The 13,501-nt window shown below is 62.2% G+C and overlaps 1 protein-coding gene across 1 annotated transcript in view; it reads right to left on the bottom strand.

Moving 5' to 3' along the window:
• ARHGEF11 (Rho guanine nucleotide exchange factor 11) overlaps positions 1–13,501 on the bottom strand; it is a 25,746-nt gene extending 12,245 nt beyond the window's left edge. The window contains exons 1-15 of the mRNA XM_030474082.1: positions 13,251–13,501; positions 6,280–6,371; positions 5,889–5,987; positions 4,402–4,451; positions 4,260–4,317; positions 3,856–4,034; positions 3,677–3,748; positions 3,386–3,505; positions 3,104–3,158; positions 2,950–3,026; positions 2,320–2,451; positions 2,094–2,168; positions 1,723–1,824; positions 660–758; positions 42–84 (exon numbers count right to left, since the gene is read on the bottom strand). Coding sequence (XP_030329942.1) covers positions 42–84; positions 660–758; positions 1,723–1,824; positions 2,094–2,168; positions 2,320–2,451; positions 2,950–3,026; positions 3,104–3,158; positions 3,386–3,505; positions 3,677–3,748; positions 3,856–4,034; positions 4,260–4,317; positions 4,402–4,451; positions 5,889–5,987; positions 6,280–6,371; positions 13,251–13,282 — 1,285 coding nt within the window. The 5' untranslated portion in view covers positions 13,283–13,501. The remainder of the gene's footprint in view (positions 1–41; positions 85–659; positions 759–1,722; positions 1,825–2,093; positions 2,169–2,319; positions 2,452–2,949; positions 3,027–3,103; positions 3,159–3,385; positions 3,506–3,676; positions 3,749–3,855; positions 4,035–4,259; positions 4,318–4,401; positions 4,452–5,888; positions 5,988–6,279; positions 6,372–13,250) is intronic.

Genomic DNA, 13,501 nt, shown 5'->3' with positions numbered 1-13,501 from the left:
CATCCCAGTGAACAGCCCTTGTGAGGGGAAGGATCACTCACCGATCTCAGCCAGGAGCTGCTCGGCCACTTTGACCCGCAGAGGCTGGGGAGGGAAGGCACAACACAAGAGCAGCTCAGCACCGGGTTCCCCTTCCCCGTGCAGGGCTGGGAGGAGCTGGGGACACCCTCAGAGCAGTGTGGGGAGGGTGCCCTGCACCCCTGCACCATCACCCCATGGCAAGCTCTGCAGCCAGAGAGGTGGGAGCTGCGCATCTCCCACAGCGAGCACCCAGCGCTCACCCCTGCACCCAACCCATCCCAGCACCCAACACATCCCAGCACCCAACCCATCCCAGCACCCAACACAACCCCCTCTGGAGCAGCGCAATGGGATCCCGCTCCCTCCAAAGGAGGAGCACTAAAGGGAGCGCCTGGGGCCCCGTTCCCCCCCAGGACCCCCCTTTCCTGGCTGCACCAGGGGTGCCCCAGTTGTGCAACGCCTGATGCAAGCGCCTGCACCGACACAGAGGAACCAGCAGCAGCAAAGTGGTGTCAGTGGCAAAACATCACTAAACCCATCCCCACGCAAGGGGCACGGTGGATAACACGGGTTTCCCAGCGGATCCCCGGCAGGGACAGGGAATGCTGTGCTGAATCCCAGCTGAGTCCTGCCCTTACCGCGTTCCTGTCCAAGAAGATGTTCCAGATGTCCTTCCCCAAGCTCCGCGAATCCTTGGCTGTCGTCTGCTGGCAAACGTCGGTGCACAAGTAGAAGAGCTGCAAGGAGGGGAGAGCAGAGGCGGGCAGGGAAGGACGAGGAGGGTTGGGAAGCAGGGAGGAGGAAGGCTCAGAGCAGAGCCATGAAACAGGAAGCGCTGGGGGGTCTGGGAGGGCAGCACCCCCGTGCCACGCCTGGAGGAAGGGGAGGAAGCGTAACCCTGCGCTGGGCTTCCCTCTCTGTGTGTGTGTGTGTGCAAAGCACCGGCTGGCAGCAGCCTGCAGCAGGCAGCAGAGACCAGGCGGGTGCAGGCAGCAGCCTCCGGAGCCTCCAGAGCTCTGCAGTGAAGAAAGCAGCCCCCAAACCCCCCGTGCGCTGGGCTGCAGCAACCCGAGTGTGAGCAGCAGGTCACGGAGGGGATCCGGCCCCTCTGCTCTGCTCTGTGAGACCCCCCCTGCAGCACTGTGTGCAGGGCTGGGGTCCTCAGTGTAAGGACATGGAGCTGTTGGTGCAAGGCCAGGGGAGGCCACGAGGATGAGCAGGGGCTGGAGCAGCTCCCATGGGAGACAGGCTGAGAACATTGGGGATGTTCAGCCTGGAGAAGAGAAGCTGCGTGGGGACCTCAGAGCAGCTTCCAGGGTCTGAAGGGGGCTACAAGGATGCTGGAGAGGGACCTTCACCAGGGACTGGAGCGATAGGACAAGGGGTGATGGGTTCAAACTGAAACGGGGGAAGTTCAGGTTGGAGATAAGGCAGAAGCTCTTCCCTGTGAGGGTGCTGAGGCGCTGGCACAGGGTGCCCAGAGAAGCTGTGGCTGCCCCATCCCTGGCAGTGTTCAAGGCCAGGTTGGACACAGGGGCTTGGAGCAACCTGCTCCAGTGGAAGGTGTCCCTGCCCGTGGCTTTAGATGAGCTTTAAAGTCCCTTGAACCCAACCCATTCCATGGTTCTATGAAGGAGAGAATGGTGCCAAACATGTGGCTCCATCTGCCCCCCCGCTCAGTGGTGCTGGGGGGTCCCTTACCAGGGGGCTGGGGTCTGCCTGGGAGAAGATGTAGCGCAGGAAGACCCCCAGATGCGCCGGCCGGGATTTGAGCTTGCCCAGGTCCTGGAAGAGGGAGTCGCACTGGGAGCAGAGGAGACACAGCCAGTCAGGAAGCCAAGGAATTGCCCCCTCTGGATGAGGCCTGGCCCACAGCTCAGCCCTGGGGTGAACCCCCAGCTCCCACATCCCACCCAAGCACCCACCTCCCTCGGACCAGCCTGCACAGAGGGTTTCTAAATGCCACCACCAGGGTGCAGGGGCCCAAAACAGGCCCCATGGGTGATGGTGACAGCCCCATCTCCTAAGGAAAGGGGGTAAAGGCCCCCAAAGAAAGCTCTGGGCACCATTACCTCGTTATTGAAGTATCCAGGGTCACAATCCTCCTCTGGCCCGATGATGAGGGGTCGTCCTGTGCGGTCCAACCCCTGCCAGGGACAGGGGACAGAGTCAGAAGCCAGGTACCCAGCGCCAGGGGGGCACCTTCGCCCTCCCTGCAGCACCCAAGGGAGCCTTGGCCCAGGCCTGCTCGGGTCCAGCACCCATTGTGGAAGGCGCGGGTTGTCCCAACCCACCTGCTCGGCAGGGGGTGCCGGGGGTGTCGGAGCCCTGGCGCCGGTGGTGCTGGAAGAGCCGGGCTGTGATGACCGGGGATGTCCTGGGGCTGTCCAGGCCGTGGTCGGACAGGACCGAGTTGCGGTTCAGGGAGACCTGCTGGGGATGACAGGAGTGAGGGGATGTGGGCACAGCATGAAGGGGACAGGCCCTGGGAGCTTGGAAGCCACCAAACCCCTGGGGGCCATCAGAAAGACTTGAAGATGAGGACCACAAGAAACTTTGGGGCAGACTTCATTTGGGGGGCAACCACCGCAGGCGAAGCATTCCCAGGGCAAGGAATTCAGAGACCACTTCCCAGTTCAGTTTGTTCAGGTGGCAAATGACTAACTGTCATGGCAAAGGCAGGTTCTGAGCCCTGAGCATGCACAGAGCCACCACCGCTCCCAGGGCCCAGGAGAATCATGGAATAGAATCATGGAATGGTTTAGGTTGGAAGGGATCTTAAAGCTCCTCCAGTTCCAACCCCTGCCGCGGGCAGGGACACCTTCCACTGGAGCAGGTTGCTCCAAGCCCCATCCTTGAGCAGTGCCAGGGATGGAGCATTCCCAAGGAGCTGGGGGAGCTCCCCATGGCTCAGGACCCCGCTCTCACCTCGCTCACGGATGGGAATCGCTCCGTCCCGGACTCCAACCCACTGTCCCCATCCTGTGAGTCCAGGGAGAGGCGTCCTGGGAGCAGAGCAGAGGCTGAGCCACGTGTTGAGGAGCCGGGGACGTGGGGATGGTCTGAGCCAGCCACAACTCACCTTCCACCACCCTGAAACCAGCCAAGCTGGAGTCACTGCAGAGCCGTCCCGAATCCTGCAATGGGAGGAGCTGTGTTGGACCAGGGCATATTCCCTGGCACACGGGAACACCCAGCACAGGGCCACGGATGTGCCAGCGCAGCAGCTCCCCCCCGCCAGCAGGTTTGGGATGTCTCCAGAGCTGTGCCCACCACCTCGGAAGGGTCTCCCCATGCTCCAGCCAGGCTCAGAGGGAGCCGGGAGGACCCCAGCACTGGGGGGAACCCCATTCATTTCCCATACCATGGAGCCACCAGTCTCCTGGAGGATCTTCAGCTGGAGCTGGCTGACCCTCCGCCGTGCTCCCTCGATCTGCTCCTCCACTGCTGTGGCCGGGTTCCTGCTGTACGCCTCGTAGAAGCGCTGAGTGAAGGGACAACACAGTGACACCGACACAGCCCCAAGCCCCTAAACCCTTCCCACTGCCCGTCCTGGTGGGACAAGGGGCTGCAGCACGCCCAGGTTGGGTGCTGCAAGGCTTGGGAAGCCAGGATAGTGCCAGGAGGAGCCATGAGGAGGCAGGAGGAGCTGTACCTGCAGCTCTGCCTCCTCCTGCCGCAGCATGTTGCGCAGAATCTGCGTCGCGTGCTTCTGGACTTCGGGGTCCTGCAGGTTGGGATGGATGCAAAGAGCCACGCTGAGCTTTGCCTTCCTCCCGCCCGGCACACGGAGCAGGGCACCAGCAGCGGGAGGAGCACGGAGGGGTTTGGTACCTGCAGTGGTTTGGGGTCGGTGATGCGCTGCGGCGGGGGCAGCGGCGGCGGGGGAGGCGGAGGGGGACACGCTGGGGTGACACGGGGCGCCCCGGCCATGCTCACGTCCTGCTGAGAACTGGGGAGCCCCACGGACGGAGGGGGAGAGCCCAGGAGGGTCAGAGCGACGTAGGCACCGGCTGGAACAAGAGGGGAGTGGGGAAGGGAGGGTGAGACAGACCCACTCTGTGAACCTGAAACACCCCATGGGCATCACTGCAGCGGGGTGGGGAATGGTCCTTGTAATGTGGCACCTCCATGAGCAGTGAGGCCACCTCTGCTGTGGTGGGCACAGAGGGCCCAGGGCTGCTGGTCACCCCCCGCAGGGTGGGAAGCAGCCACCACAGCTCCCTGCCCATACTCACACTTGATCAACTTCACCACTTCCAGGTGAGAGCTGTTGGTCACCATCGTGCCGTTCACCTGCGAGAGGAGAAAGGGGGTCAGACAGGCTGGGGACAGGGGGCACGTGGCCCCATGGGCATGGTGACAGGCGGGGATGCTCACCTTGACGATGCGGTCCCCCTCCTGCACCCCGGCTCTCATGGCTGCTCCCCCTGTGACACAGGGAGCAGGGACAGGGGTCAGCAAACAGAGCCCAAAGCTCCCCTCCCGCTGGTCCCAGCTCCTCTCAGCACATTCTGTGCCATTCATCCTGCCAGGGTGGGGACACGGGGGCCACCAGGCACATATATCCCATGGGACAAGGTGGGCGATGGAGCTTTGGGTGCTTTATGCTCCCAGCTCATCCAGACAAGCTCCTCTGCTCCCCCAGCCAGAGCCCACCCTTTTCCATCCATCTCAGGGTGGAAGAGAGGGCCCCAACCTGTTATCCCAGCATCCAGGTTGGCTCCGACACATCCACATGCCTGGATCCAAAGGCAGGAGCGGGGCCCAGGAAGAGCAGCACTGCTCTGCCTCCTCTCCCCCTGCTCTTTAACAAAGCTCCCGAGGTTGGAATACATGAAAAATCCACTTTTCCTCAAGCCAAAACCAAGAGGAAAATGTTTCCATGAGGTTCAACTCCAAGCCAAGGGCCTGAGACACAGCAGCAAGCTCCGACAGTGGAAAGTACGTTGGATTGTTCAGATTCTTTCAGCTTCAACCATCTCCTTATTGGCAAATGAAGCCAGTGGGGAGAGAGGGGACAGGACCTGGGGTGTCCCGCACCCAGGGACACAGTCCCTGTGCCCTCATCCAGCCCTGGGGTGAGGGGGTGATGTGGGGGGCTCCCAGTGCAGCTCCAGTTGCAGGACAGAGACGCGCCAGCGTTAACCTGCCCTGGAAACCCTCAGCGTTTTCCCTTTCCTAGGTTCCCATTTTTCCTGGCTTTCGGGCTAGAGGGGGGGAAGGGGGAGGAGGTGGGAACATCCGCTGTAAAATAAGCAGCTCATTGTCTATTGCAGTTGCTGCTCCCAGCCCGGCCACCCCGCAAAGCCAGCAGAGAGCAGAGCCGGCAGCGGCTCCCGCAGCGCCAAGAGCAGGGAGCTGCGGAGGGAATTCCCAGCCCAGCCACCACCCGCGGCTCCCGCGCTGGGCATGGAGCAGGGAGAGAGACATGGATGTGGGGAGCTTCCTAATCTGCCGTGTCCTGCCCGTCCTGGCTGATCCATCACCCGTGTGCTGGGCAGGTCATGGAGGGGATGCTCCCCCTCTGCTGCATGGAGGGGAGACCTTAGAGCAGCTCCAGACCCTAAAGGGGCTGCAGGAAACCTGGAGAGGGGCTTTGGACAAGGGATGGAGGGACAGGACAAGGGGAATGGCTTTAACCTGCCATTGGAAGCGGCTTGGAGCAACCTGCTCTAGTGGAAGGTGTCCCTGCCCACGGCAGGGGTTGGAAGTGGATGAGCTTTAAGGTCCCTTCAACCCAAACCATTCCATGGTTCCGTGCTGCAGTGAGCCCCGGAGCTGGGCACTCTTAGGAAGGACCCCCCCTTTCTGCCCTGTTTCCTCCCAAGGGGCGAGGGGAGCCCCGGGGCTCCAGCTCCTCTCACCTGGCCGCACCGACTGCACCAGGACGACACGGTCCCCGCTGACGGTGAAGCCGAAGCCATGCTGGTCCTTCTGGATGATGACACAGCGCTGGACCAGGCCTGGGCAGCAAGAGGAGGGAGAACCGGTGAGCCTGGGGACTCTGGGCACAGCTAATTCATCCTCACCCTCCAAACCCCTTGTGTGATGGCCCCGCTTGGATCCCTTCTCCTGGGAACAGCATGGGCACAGGCAGGGTGGGAAGAGCCCCTGCCTCTGGGATGCAGCGTTCCCGGCTCCACTGGGCTCCCCACGCCCTCCCCATACACTCGCAGCCCTTTCTGGGTGACTTTGGGTGCTGCGAAGGGTCCCCAAAGGGACAGGAGAAGCCGAGGAGGCATCAGGGAAACCTACCTGTGGTTTCGGAGGAGTCGGAGGGCTGGCGGCGGTGCCCGGGAGACCTGCGCTCGGAAGAAGAGTCACCCAGAGAAGACAGGCTGCTCAACCTGGGGAGGAAGCGGAGGGGGTCAGGGAGAGGGACGTCCAGATGGAGCCATCCCCCATCCCCAGCTCCTCTGGGCTTGGGAAAAGGCAGTGCAGTGCTGGAAGATGACAGCAGCCAGCACAGGGAGTGCTGCCCATCCCTCCCATTGCCTGTCCCCAAACCGCCTTGGGAAAAGGCTCCTCTCCCTTCACCACCACAGGGAGCCCCAGAGGAGACTCCAGGACTCTGGAATCTCGTGTTTGCCAGCGGGGAGGAGCAGTGGGAGCTGCCCAGGGCGAGCAGCGGAGGTGACAGGCGAGAGGAGGGATGTGCCATGCAGCACGGGCAGCACGGAGCTCGGCCTCTGCGCTGATGGAAGGGGAGAACGAAGCAGAGCAAAGGGTGACAGACAGACAGACACACACACAGACAGACACACAGACATCTCACTGAGCCCGTGAGCCCTGCAGTGAGGCTCGGGATGCTGGGCTCGTTTCCATGCATCCAAGGGGCACTGCAGTCCCCTCGCTGCCGTGCTGCGATAGGGAGGGGTCTACCCTTCCCTGCACCGCTCCATGGCTCCCAACGTCATCCCAAGGATGACATCCCGGCTCTGCTCTCCTGCCTCTCCTTCTCCCACCCCAACCAGCCCCAGCTCTCCCGGACGGGGCAGAAAGCAACGGGAAGAGGTAGGAGATGGTGTTCCCAGCGGGAAGCAGCCGGGCTCTGCCTCACACGGTGAAGCGAGGTGCAGGATGAGAGCAGGAGCCCCCCGAGCCCGGCCCCGCTTACCTGGGCAGGTGAGGCTGCCTCTCGCTGCCCGGTCGGCTGCCGGGGAGGACAGGGACAGGGGTGGCACAAGGGACACCCAGAGGACAGCAGTGAGGGGACGGGGTGGAAAGAGGAGACAAACAGATCAAGAGGTGGTGATGTGACACACGGCATCATCCCATGGGCCGTGGGAGGCAGGCTTGGGACGCATCCCCCTGCCTAGAACAACATTCCCAGCCTGGTTTCCCTGCAGGACCACGGAGCCAGGAGACAGTCACAGCCCTTTGCGGGGGATGAGCAAGAGAGTCCCTCCCAAAACCACCCCATGGCGATGCAAAGTCAGAGCCTACAGCAGGATAAAGCCAACAGCCCCGCTCCCGTAGGCAGCTCCACGGCTCCTTCCCTGCTCCCAGGAGCGGGATACTGGGAAACGCCTCCTTGAAGGCTGCCTGGTTAACCTTAACGCGGACCCAACCTGGCACCACCTCAGCCACAGCCCTCACTTGCTGAAGTGGGACCTCAGCACGAAGGAGCCTGCGATGGGGAAGGAGCCGAAGCATCCCAAGGGCTTTCCCGGGAGCTGAGGGCAGCAGTGGGACCAATTCCCTCTATTTCAGAGGCAATCCAAGATGGGACCAGGGCACCTGTGTCAGTCAAGGGGTGGGTGCAAGATTAACCCCATGGGATTACCCGGCAGCACGGGGCAGCTCAGACTGATCCAGGCCAAGGGAGGATCGGCTCCTCGTTCCGCATCGGATGCCAGGGCTTAAGGAGCCGCTGCCCAACGGGATGGTCACAAAGCCCCTTCCTTAGAGGCTCCAGCAGTGCCAGGACCAGCCCCAGCCCCACCAGGAGCCACCACGGTCACCCCAGTGGTGATGCCAAGCCCGTGTCCATGTTTCCATCCCGTGGGAAGGAGCCAGGCCAGCGCTGGCTTATTGCCGTCTAAAAGAGTAGTTTAATTCGGCTTTGCATAAGCTGCTTCCTAATTGACTTACAGAGAGCCCAAACATGCCATTGGGAACCAAATGCAGGCAGCGGGATGGAGACCTGCTCCCGGCGCCTGTTCCCAAGCCCGAAGGATCATCCCTTGGGTTTTCCTACAAGTTGGAACTCCAGAGCCCAGAACCCTCACCCAGCCCCGGCACTGGGGCCACTCTCTGAACTGGAACCCGCAGAGGTTTCTGCTAGAGATGCACAGACTGGTTTGGGATGAAGGGACCTTAAAGCTCCCCCAGCTCCATGGGCAGGGACACCTTCCACTAGAGCAGGTTGCTCCAAGCCCCTGTGTCCAACCTGGCCTTGAACACTGCCAGGGATGGGGCAGCCACAGCTTCTCTGGGCACCCTGTGCCAGCGCCTCAGCACCCTCACAGGGAAGAGCTTCTGCCTCAGAGCTCATCTCAATCTCCCCTCTGGCAGGTTAAAGCCATTCCCCTTGTCGGGTCCCTCCATCCCTTGGCCAAAGCCCCTCTCTGGGTTTCTTGTAGCCCCTTTAGGCACTGGAGCTGCTCTAAGGTCTCCCCTTCAGGAGCCTTCTCTTCTCCAGCTGCCCCAGCCCAGCTCTCTCAGCCTGGCTCCATGGCAGAGCTGCTCCAGCCCCTGCAGCAGCTCCGGGGCCTCCAGCAGCTCCACGTCCCTCTTGTGCTGTTGCCCCCGAGCTGGATGCAGGATGCAGGATGCAGGGGGGGTCTCACAGAGCGCAGCAGAGGGGCAGGATCCCCTCCATGACCTTGCTTTGAGGTTATTTCTCCCAATTTTGGCTGCTTCCAGTGAAACCACAGCTCTTTGCTCTTCGGGAACACAGCACAGGAGCAAGATGCAGGAGGGGAGGGGGCACCCGGCCAGGCCAGAAGAAGACCAAGGAGGGAAATGAACCCATCACAAGCACAACCCTGGTGCTGCCACCTCGGGAGCTTCGCACGGAGCAAAGGCCACAATTAAAAGATTAAGGAGAAGAAGAGCATCAAATCCTCGGAGCGGGTCAACCTCCAGCCACAGCTTTGCTCCCAGCATCAGGAACCTGATTCTCTTCTCCAGGTCTCCAAATGGCTGCTCCCTGTGATCCCAGCTCCGGGGAAGGGAAACCAGAGCCCGCTCCGGCATGCCTGGGAAGCGGCTGCCTTTGGGAGCGTGCAGGGATGCAGGTGGGGACAGCATCAGCCCATCAGCAGGGAAAAAGTGGGAATATCGATGGAAAAATAAAGCCCAGGACTTGGAAAGGGGAATCAGTGTGGCGGTGGGATGCCTCCTGCACCAGAGCCACTGCTTCCACCGCAGCCCAGTGATCCCGCACCGGGATTAGCCGGCATCTCCCGTTCCAAAGCCGGCTGCTCTCTCCCCAGGCCACAGCCTTGTGGATGATTCCACACACTGGGATTCTGGGGACAGGAAGGAAGGAAGGAATTTCAGCTTAAAAAATAAATAAATAAAGAAAAATGATTCAGCTTCCTCCCCTTCCCCCTCCCGCGGCTCGGCCGAGGGAAAGCGTCCAGCCTGGAGCAGCTCCAGCCTCGCAGCGGAAAACCGGGACGTGCGTCTCCCGAGGATGGCCCTGCACATCCCGCCGGGAATGGGCTGCGCGTCCCCTGGGAATGCCGGCTCAAAGCCACCCGCTGCTCCTGCGCCGGGGCAGCCCCATCGCGCGCTGACGCATCGGGAAGCTTGGAATGATGCTTGGAATGATGCGGCTGCATCGAAGTTTGAGCGGCGAGGCAGAGTTAAACCTTGCTGGGTGCTGCTAGGATAAGGATGGAGAGGAAATATCCCTTCCCGGCATTCCTGGCTGCCTGCAGACACAGCCTGCAGTGACCCCCCTGTCCCTGAGATCCGCTTTCCCTCTCCTCCCTTCCCACCCTGGAGCACAGCGCAGGTTTCCTGCTCCCACCAGAGCCCACCCGCCGCGCAGGGTGGGAGCAGCCCAGTGCTGGATGCGGAGCGCGGTGCCTCCATCCCGGCCGTGCTGCTCCCGCAGGCTTTGCAGCAGCGCCCTGTGGCTCCGGGCGGGTGCCAAGCCCGCGAACCCACGAGGCTGGAGTCATCCCGGATCCATCTGGGATTCTGCGGCAAAGCTTTTCCCTTCTGCCTCTCCTTGGTTTCTATCCAGAGGAGAACGTCGGTGAAGCCTCAGCCCTCGGCAGGCGGCCGGTGGCAAAGTTGAGTTTGCAAATCAGATGCAAAGCCCCGTGTAGGCGCCAGGGCCAAGCGGATTTGAATCCCGGGATCCCTCCAGCAGCTCTGCTGCGGCAGACAGAGGATTCTGCAGGAGCTTCCTTTAAATTAAGGCTTGTAATTAAATGGGGGAAAGACAAACGAGCGCGACGAGGGCGGCAGCGCTGCCCGTTCCAGGCTCCATTCCCAACATTCTGAGGGGCTGTGAGCTGGAGTTTTGCAATGCTGATTCCCAACGGGCAGGAAAAGCCCCAACTCTGTTGGGTGTCGCGGTGGTGACGCCCGCCCGGCTCACTGGAACCCTGCTCCCTCCCAAAGGAACATCCCAAACAACCCCGGAGGAGGCTGCGGGAGCTCCGGAGCAGGATTAGACCCAAAAGGGATGGAGATGGAGTGGTGAGACCAGCAAGAGCACAGCACGGGAGGAAGGGGTGAGCAGGGATCTTGAGGCTGTGGCTGCCCCATCCCTGGGAGCATCCAAGGCCAGGTTGGACACAGGGGCTTGGAGCAACCTGCTCCAGTGGAAGGTGTCCCTGCCCGTGGATCTAAATGAGCTTTAAGCTCCCTTCATCCCAACCCATTCCATGATTCCATGCTTCTCTATTAGCTAATATTTGCCAAGCACTCCACACTCGCTCTGCTCCAGCGATGTTCCGTACCAGGACCACCACCACTAGTTAGGCCAAAAGCCCTTTCCCCTCCCTGCCTGCAGGCCAAGCACGCCATGGGAACACGGAGGGAGCCCCATGGGGGAAGCAGAGCTGGGATCTGAATCCCCCACCAAGGAAGATGTGGTTTCCTGGGAATGCTGCCGGACGGGCAGGGATCATCTCCAGGTTCTTCCCAAGCTCTCCAGGTCCTTCCCAAGCTCTCCCGGTGCCGGGCAGTGTAATCATTAACGGTGGCACTCATCTCCTTGAACACAGCGACTGGCAGATCTGGTTTGTCCAGCGCTGACGGCGCGTTTTGGGGTGCGAGATGTGCGGCAGGCACAGAGATATGGAATCACCTGCCCCCAAGGGATGTTTTCTTCCCAACCTTCCTCCTAAACAAGAGCCGCGCATCCCACAGGAAGAGGAAGATCACACCTCTTCCCACCTGGGAATTGCTGCTCCCAAAATGCTTCCCGGGGGCTCCTTCTCCGTGGCCATCCACGAGGTTAGAGAGTGGCGACTAAAGCCAGGGACAAGTCACATCCCGCAGCCTGACGGCGCTCACTGGTGATGCCCCCAGGGGTGCACTGGGGGAGAAGGATCTGTACTGGTTCGCACTGGTCTGCCTGCCCTGGGAGCCCGTCCCCTCGCCATGGTGCTGCCGGGACACCCATGGGCTGCGGGTGCCACCGTCTGCTTGGTGGCGGTGGCAGGATGGGGCTGCAGGGAGGCTTTTTGGGGGGAAATCCACACATTAAGCCTTTTTTAAGTCATTTCTGTGGCTGAGGAGCCACTGCAGCGAGGGACTCCCCGCCTGGCCAGGGCACTGCAGGCTCCTGACCTTAAAGAGCAGAGACCGCAGCTATTTAAAGAGCAGAGAGAAGTCTTAAGCCCGGTAATGCTGCCCCGCAGCTCCCTGAGGTGAATCCTGCTGCTTCCCTGCCCGGGATGGGAGCAAAACCCAGCAGCTCCTTAATGCTGCCCCGGAGGGGTTGGTTGGGAAGAGGCAGAGCCTTGTCACCAGCCCCATGGCTAAAGGTCTGTGCTCCACACCAGCCCCTGCCCCGCACACACACACTGTCTCCCCCAAGGCAGGAGAAAGCAAAGGGCTCCTTAGGGAAGGTGGAAATAGTGTCCGGGAGCCCACGATGAGCATCTTCAACACAGCATCAAGCCGCCCCATCGCCCTGAACCGGCTTCTTCTGGGGTGCAGGGAGTGAAAAGAAACCCGTGTTCTCGGCAGAAAGCTGGTGGCGTGGATGGGAGAGATCATAGAATCACAGAAACCTGGAGTGGTTTGGGTTGAAGGGAGCTTAAAGCTCATCTAGAGCCACGGGCAGGGACAGCTTCCACTAGAGCAGGTTGCTCCAAGCCCCTGTGTCCAACCTGGCCTTGAACACTGCCAGGGATGGGGCAGCCACAGCTTCTCCATTCAACCCATCCCAGTGTCCCACCACCCTCACAGGGAAGAGCTTCTGCCTCAGAGCTCATCCCAATCTCCCCTCTGGCAGGTTAAAGCCATTCCCCTTGGCCGGTCCCTACATTTCTCAACCATGATCCATGTGGAACGGACAATGTCGCATCCCTATGGAGGGAATCGGAGGCCATGAGCTGTGCCAGGGACACAGGGAAGCTCCTCGCCGGCAGCAGGACAGTCACAATCCACCTCCATCCCTCCACTCACCCCAAATCAAACGGGGTTTATCTGGGGGCTCATCCCCCCACTTTGCACCCCTGTTGCCGTGCGGGACCAGGACATGATGCCAAAGGGATGTGACGAGGAGCAAAGTGCCCATTTCCAGCTCCCAAACGCTCCCAAACCTTGGTCCCTACCTGGGACCAGGCTCCGGGACCCCCACTCCCTGCTCACCCCCATTCCCAAGGGAACGGTGAACACATCCCGCTGGGCTTTAATCCGCTTAATCCCACCCCTGGCGAGGACAAGACCCCCCCCCCCCATTGGGGCACCCCAAGAAACTGGGGTTAAACCCAATGGGGTCGGGGCAGGACACCGCTGGGAACACCCATTACCAACACGGGAGCGACCGCGGCTGCTCCCACCCCCGATTTCAGGCACATCCCGGCTTTGGGGACCGGCCTGACGGGGGGGGCTCTGCCCGGAGCACGGTGGCGGGACCCCCCCAAGGCCGAGGGGCCGCGGCCCGCCCTGCCCCGCTCCCCAAAACACCGGCTTTTGCCCCAAAACGCCGCTTTTCCACAGGGACCCCCCGGTTCTCTCTCTGTGTGTGTGTGTCCCCTCCCCAGCCGCCCCCAGGGCCCCCGCTGCCCGCCCGGCCCCGCACGTACCTGTCGAGGGCCTGCGGAGGCCGCACGCTCATGGTGCCTCGCCCGCGGCCCCTCGGCGGTCAGGGCGCGGGGAGCCGCCGCCCCGCTCCGGCCGCCACCATCCCCGGGCGCTGCGGTGGCGGCCTCGGGGCAGGGCCCGACCCCCCGCTCCGGTGGCGGATCCCGGCCCCGCTCGCTGAGGAGGCGGCGGCGGCGGCGGCGGCAGCGCGGCCCCCCCCCCCCGCCGCGACCCGCCCGGCGGCGCTGGGGGC

Source organism: Strigops habroptila, chromosome 22 (genome assembly GCF_004027225.2).
Source record: "Strigops habroptila isolate Jane chromosome 22, bStrHab1.2.pri, whole genome shotgun sequence".
Lineage (NCBI taxonomy): Eukaryota > Metazoa > Chordata > Aves > Psittaciformes > Psittacidae > Strigops > Strigops habroptila.
This window is presented reverse-complemented; position numbering and strand designations above follow the sequence as displayed.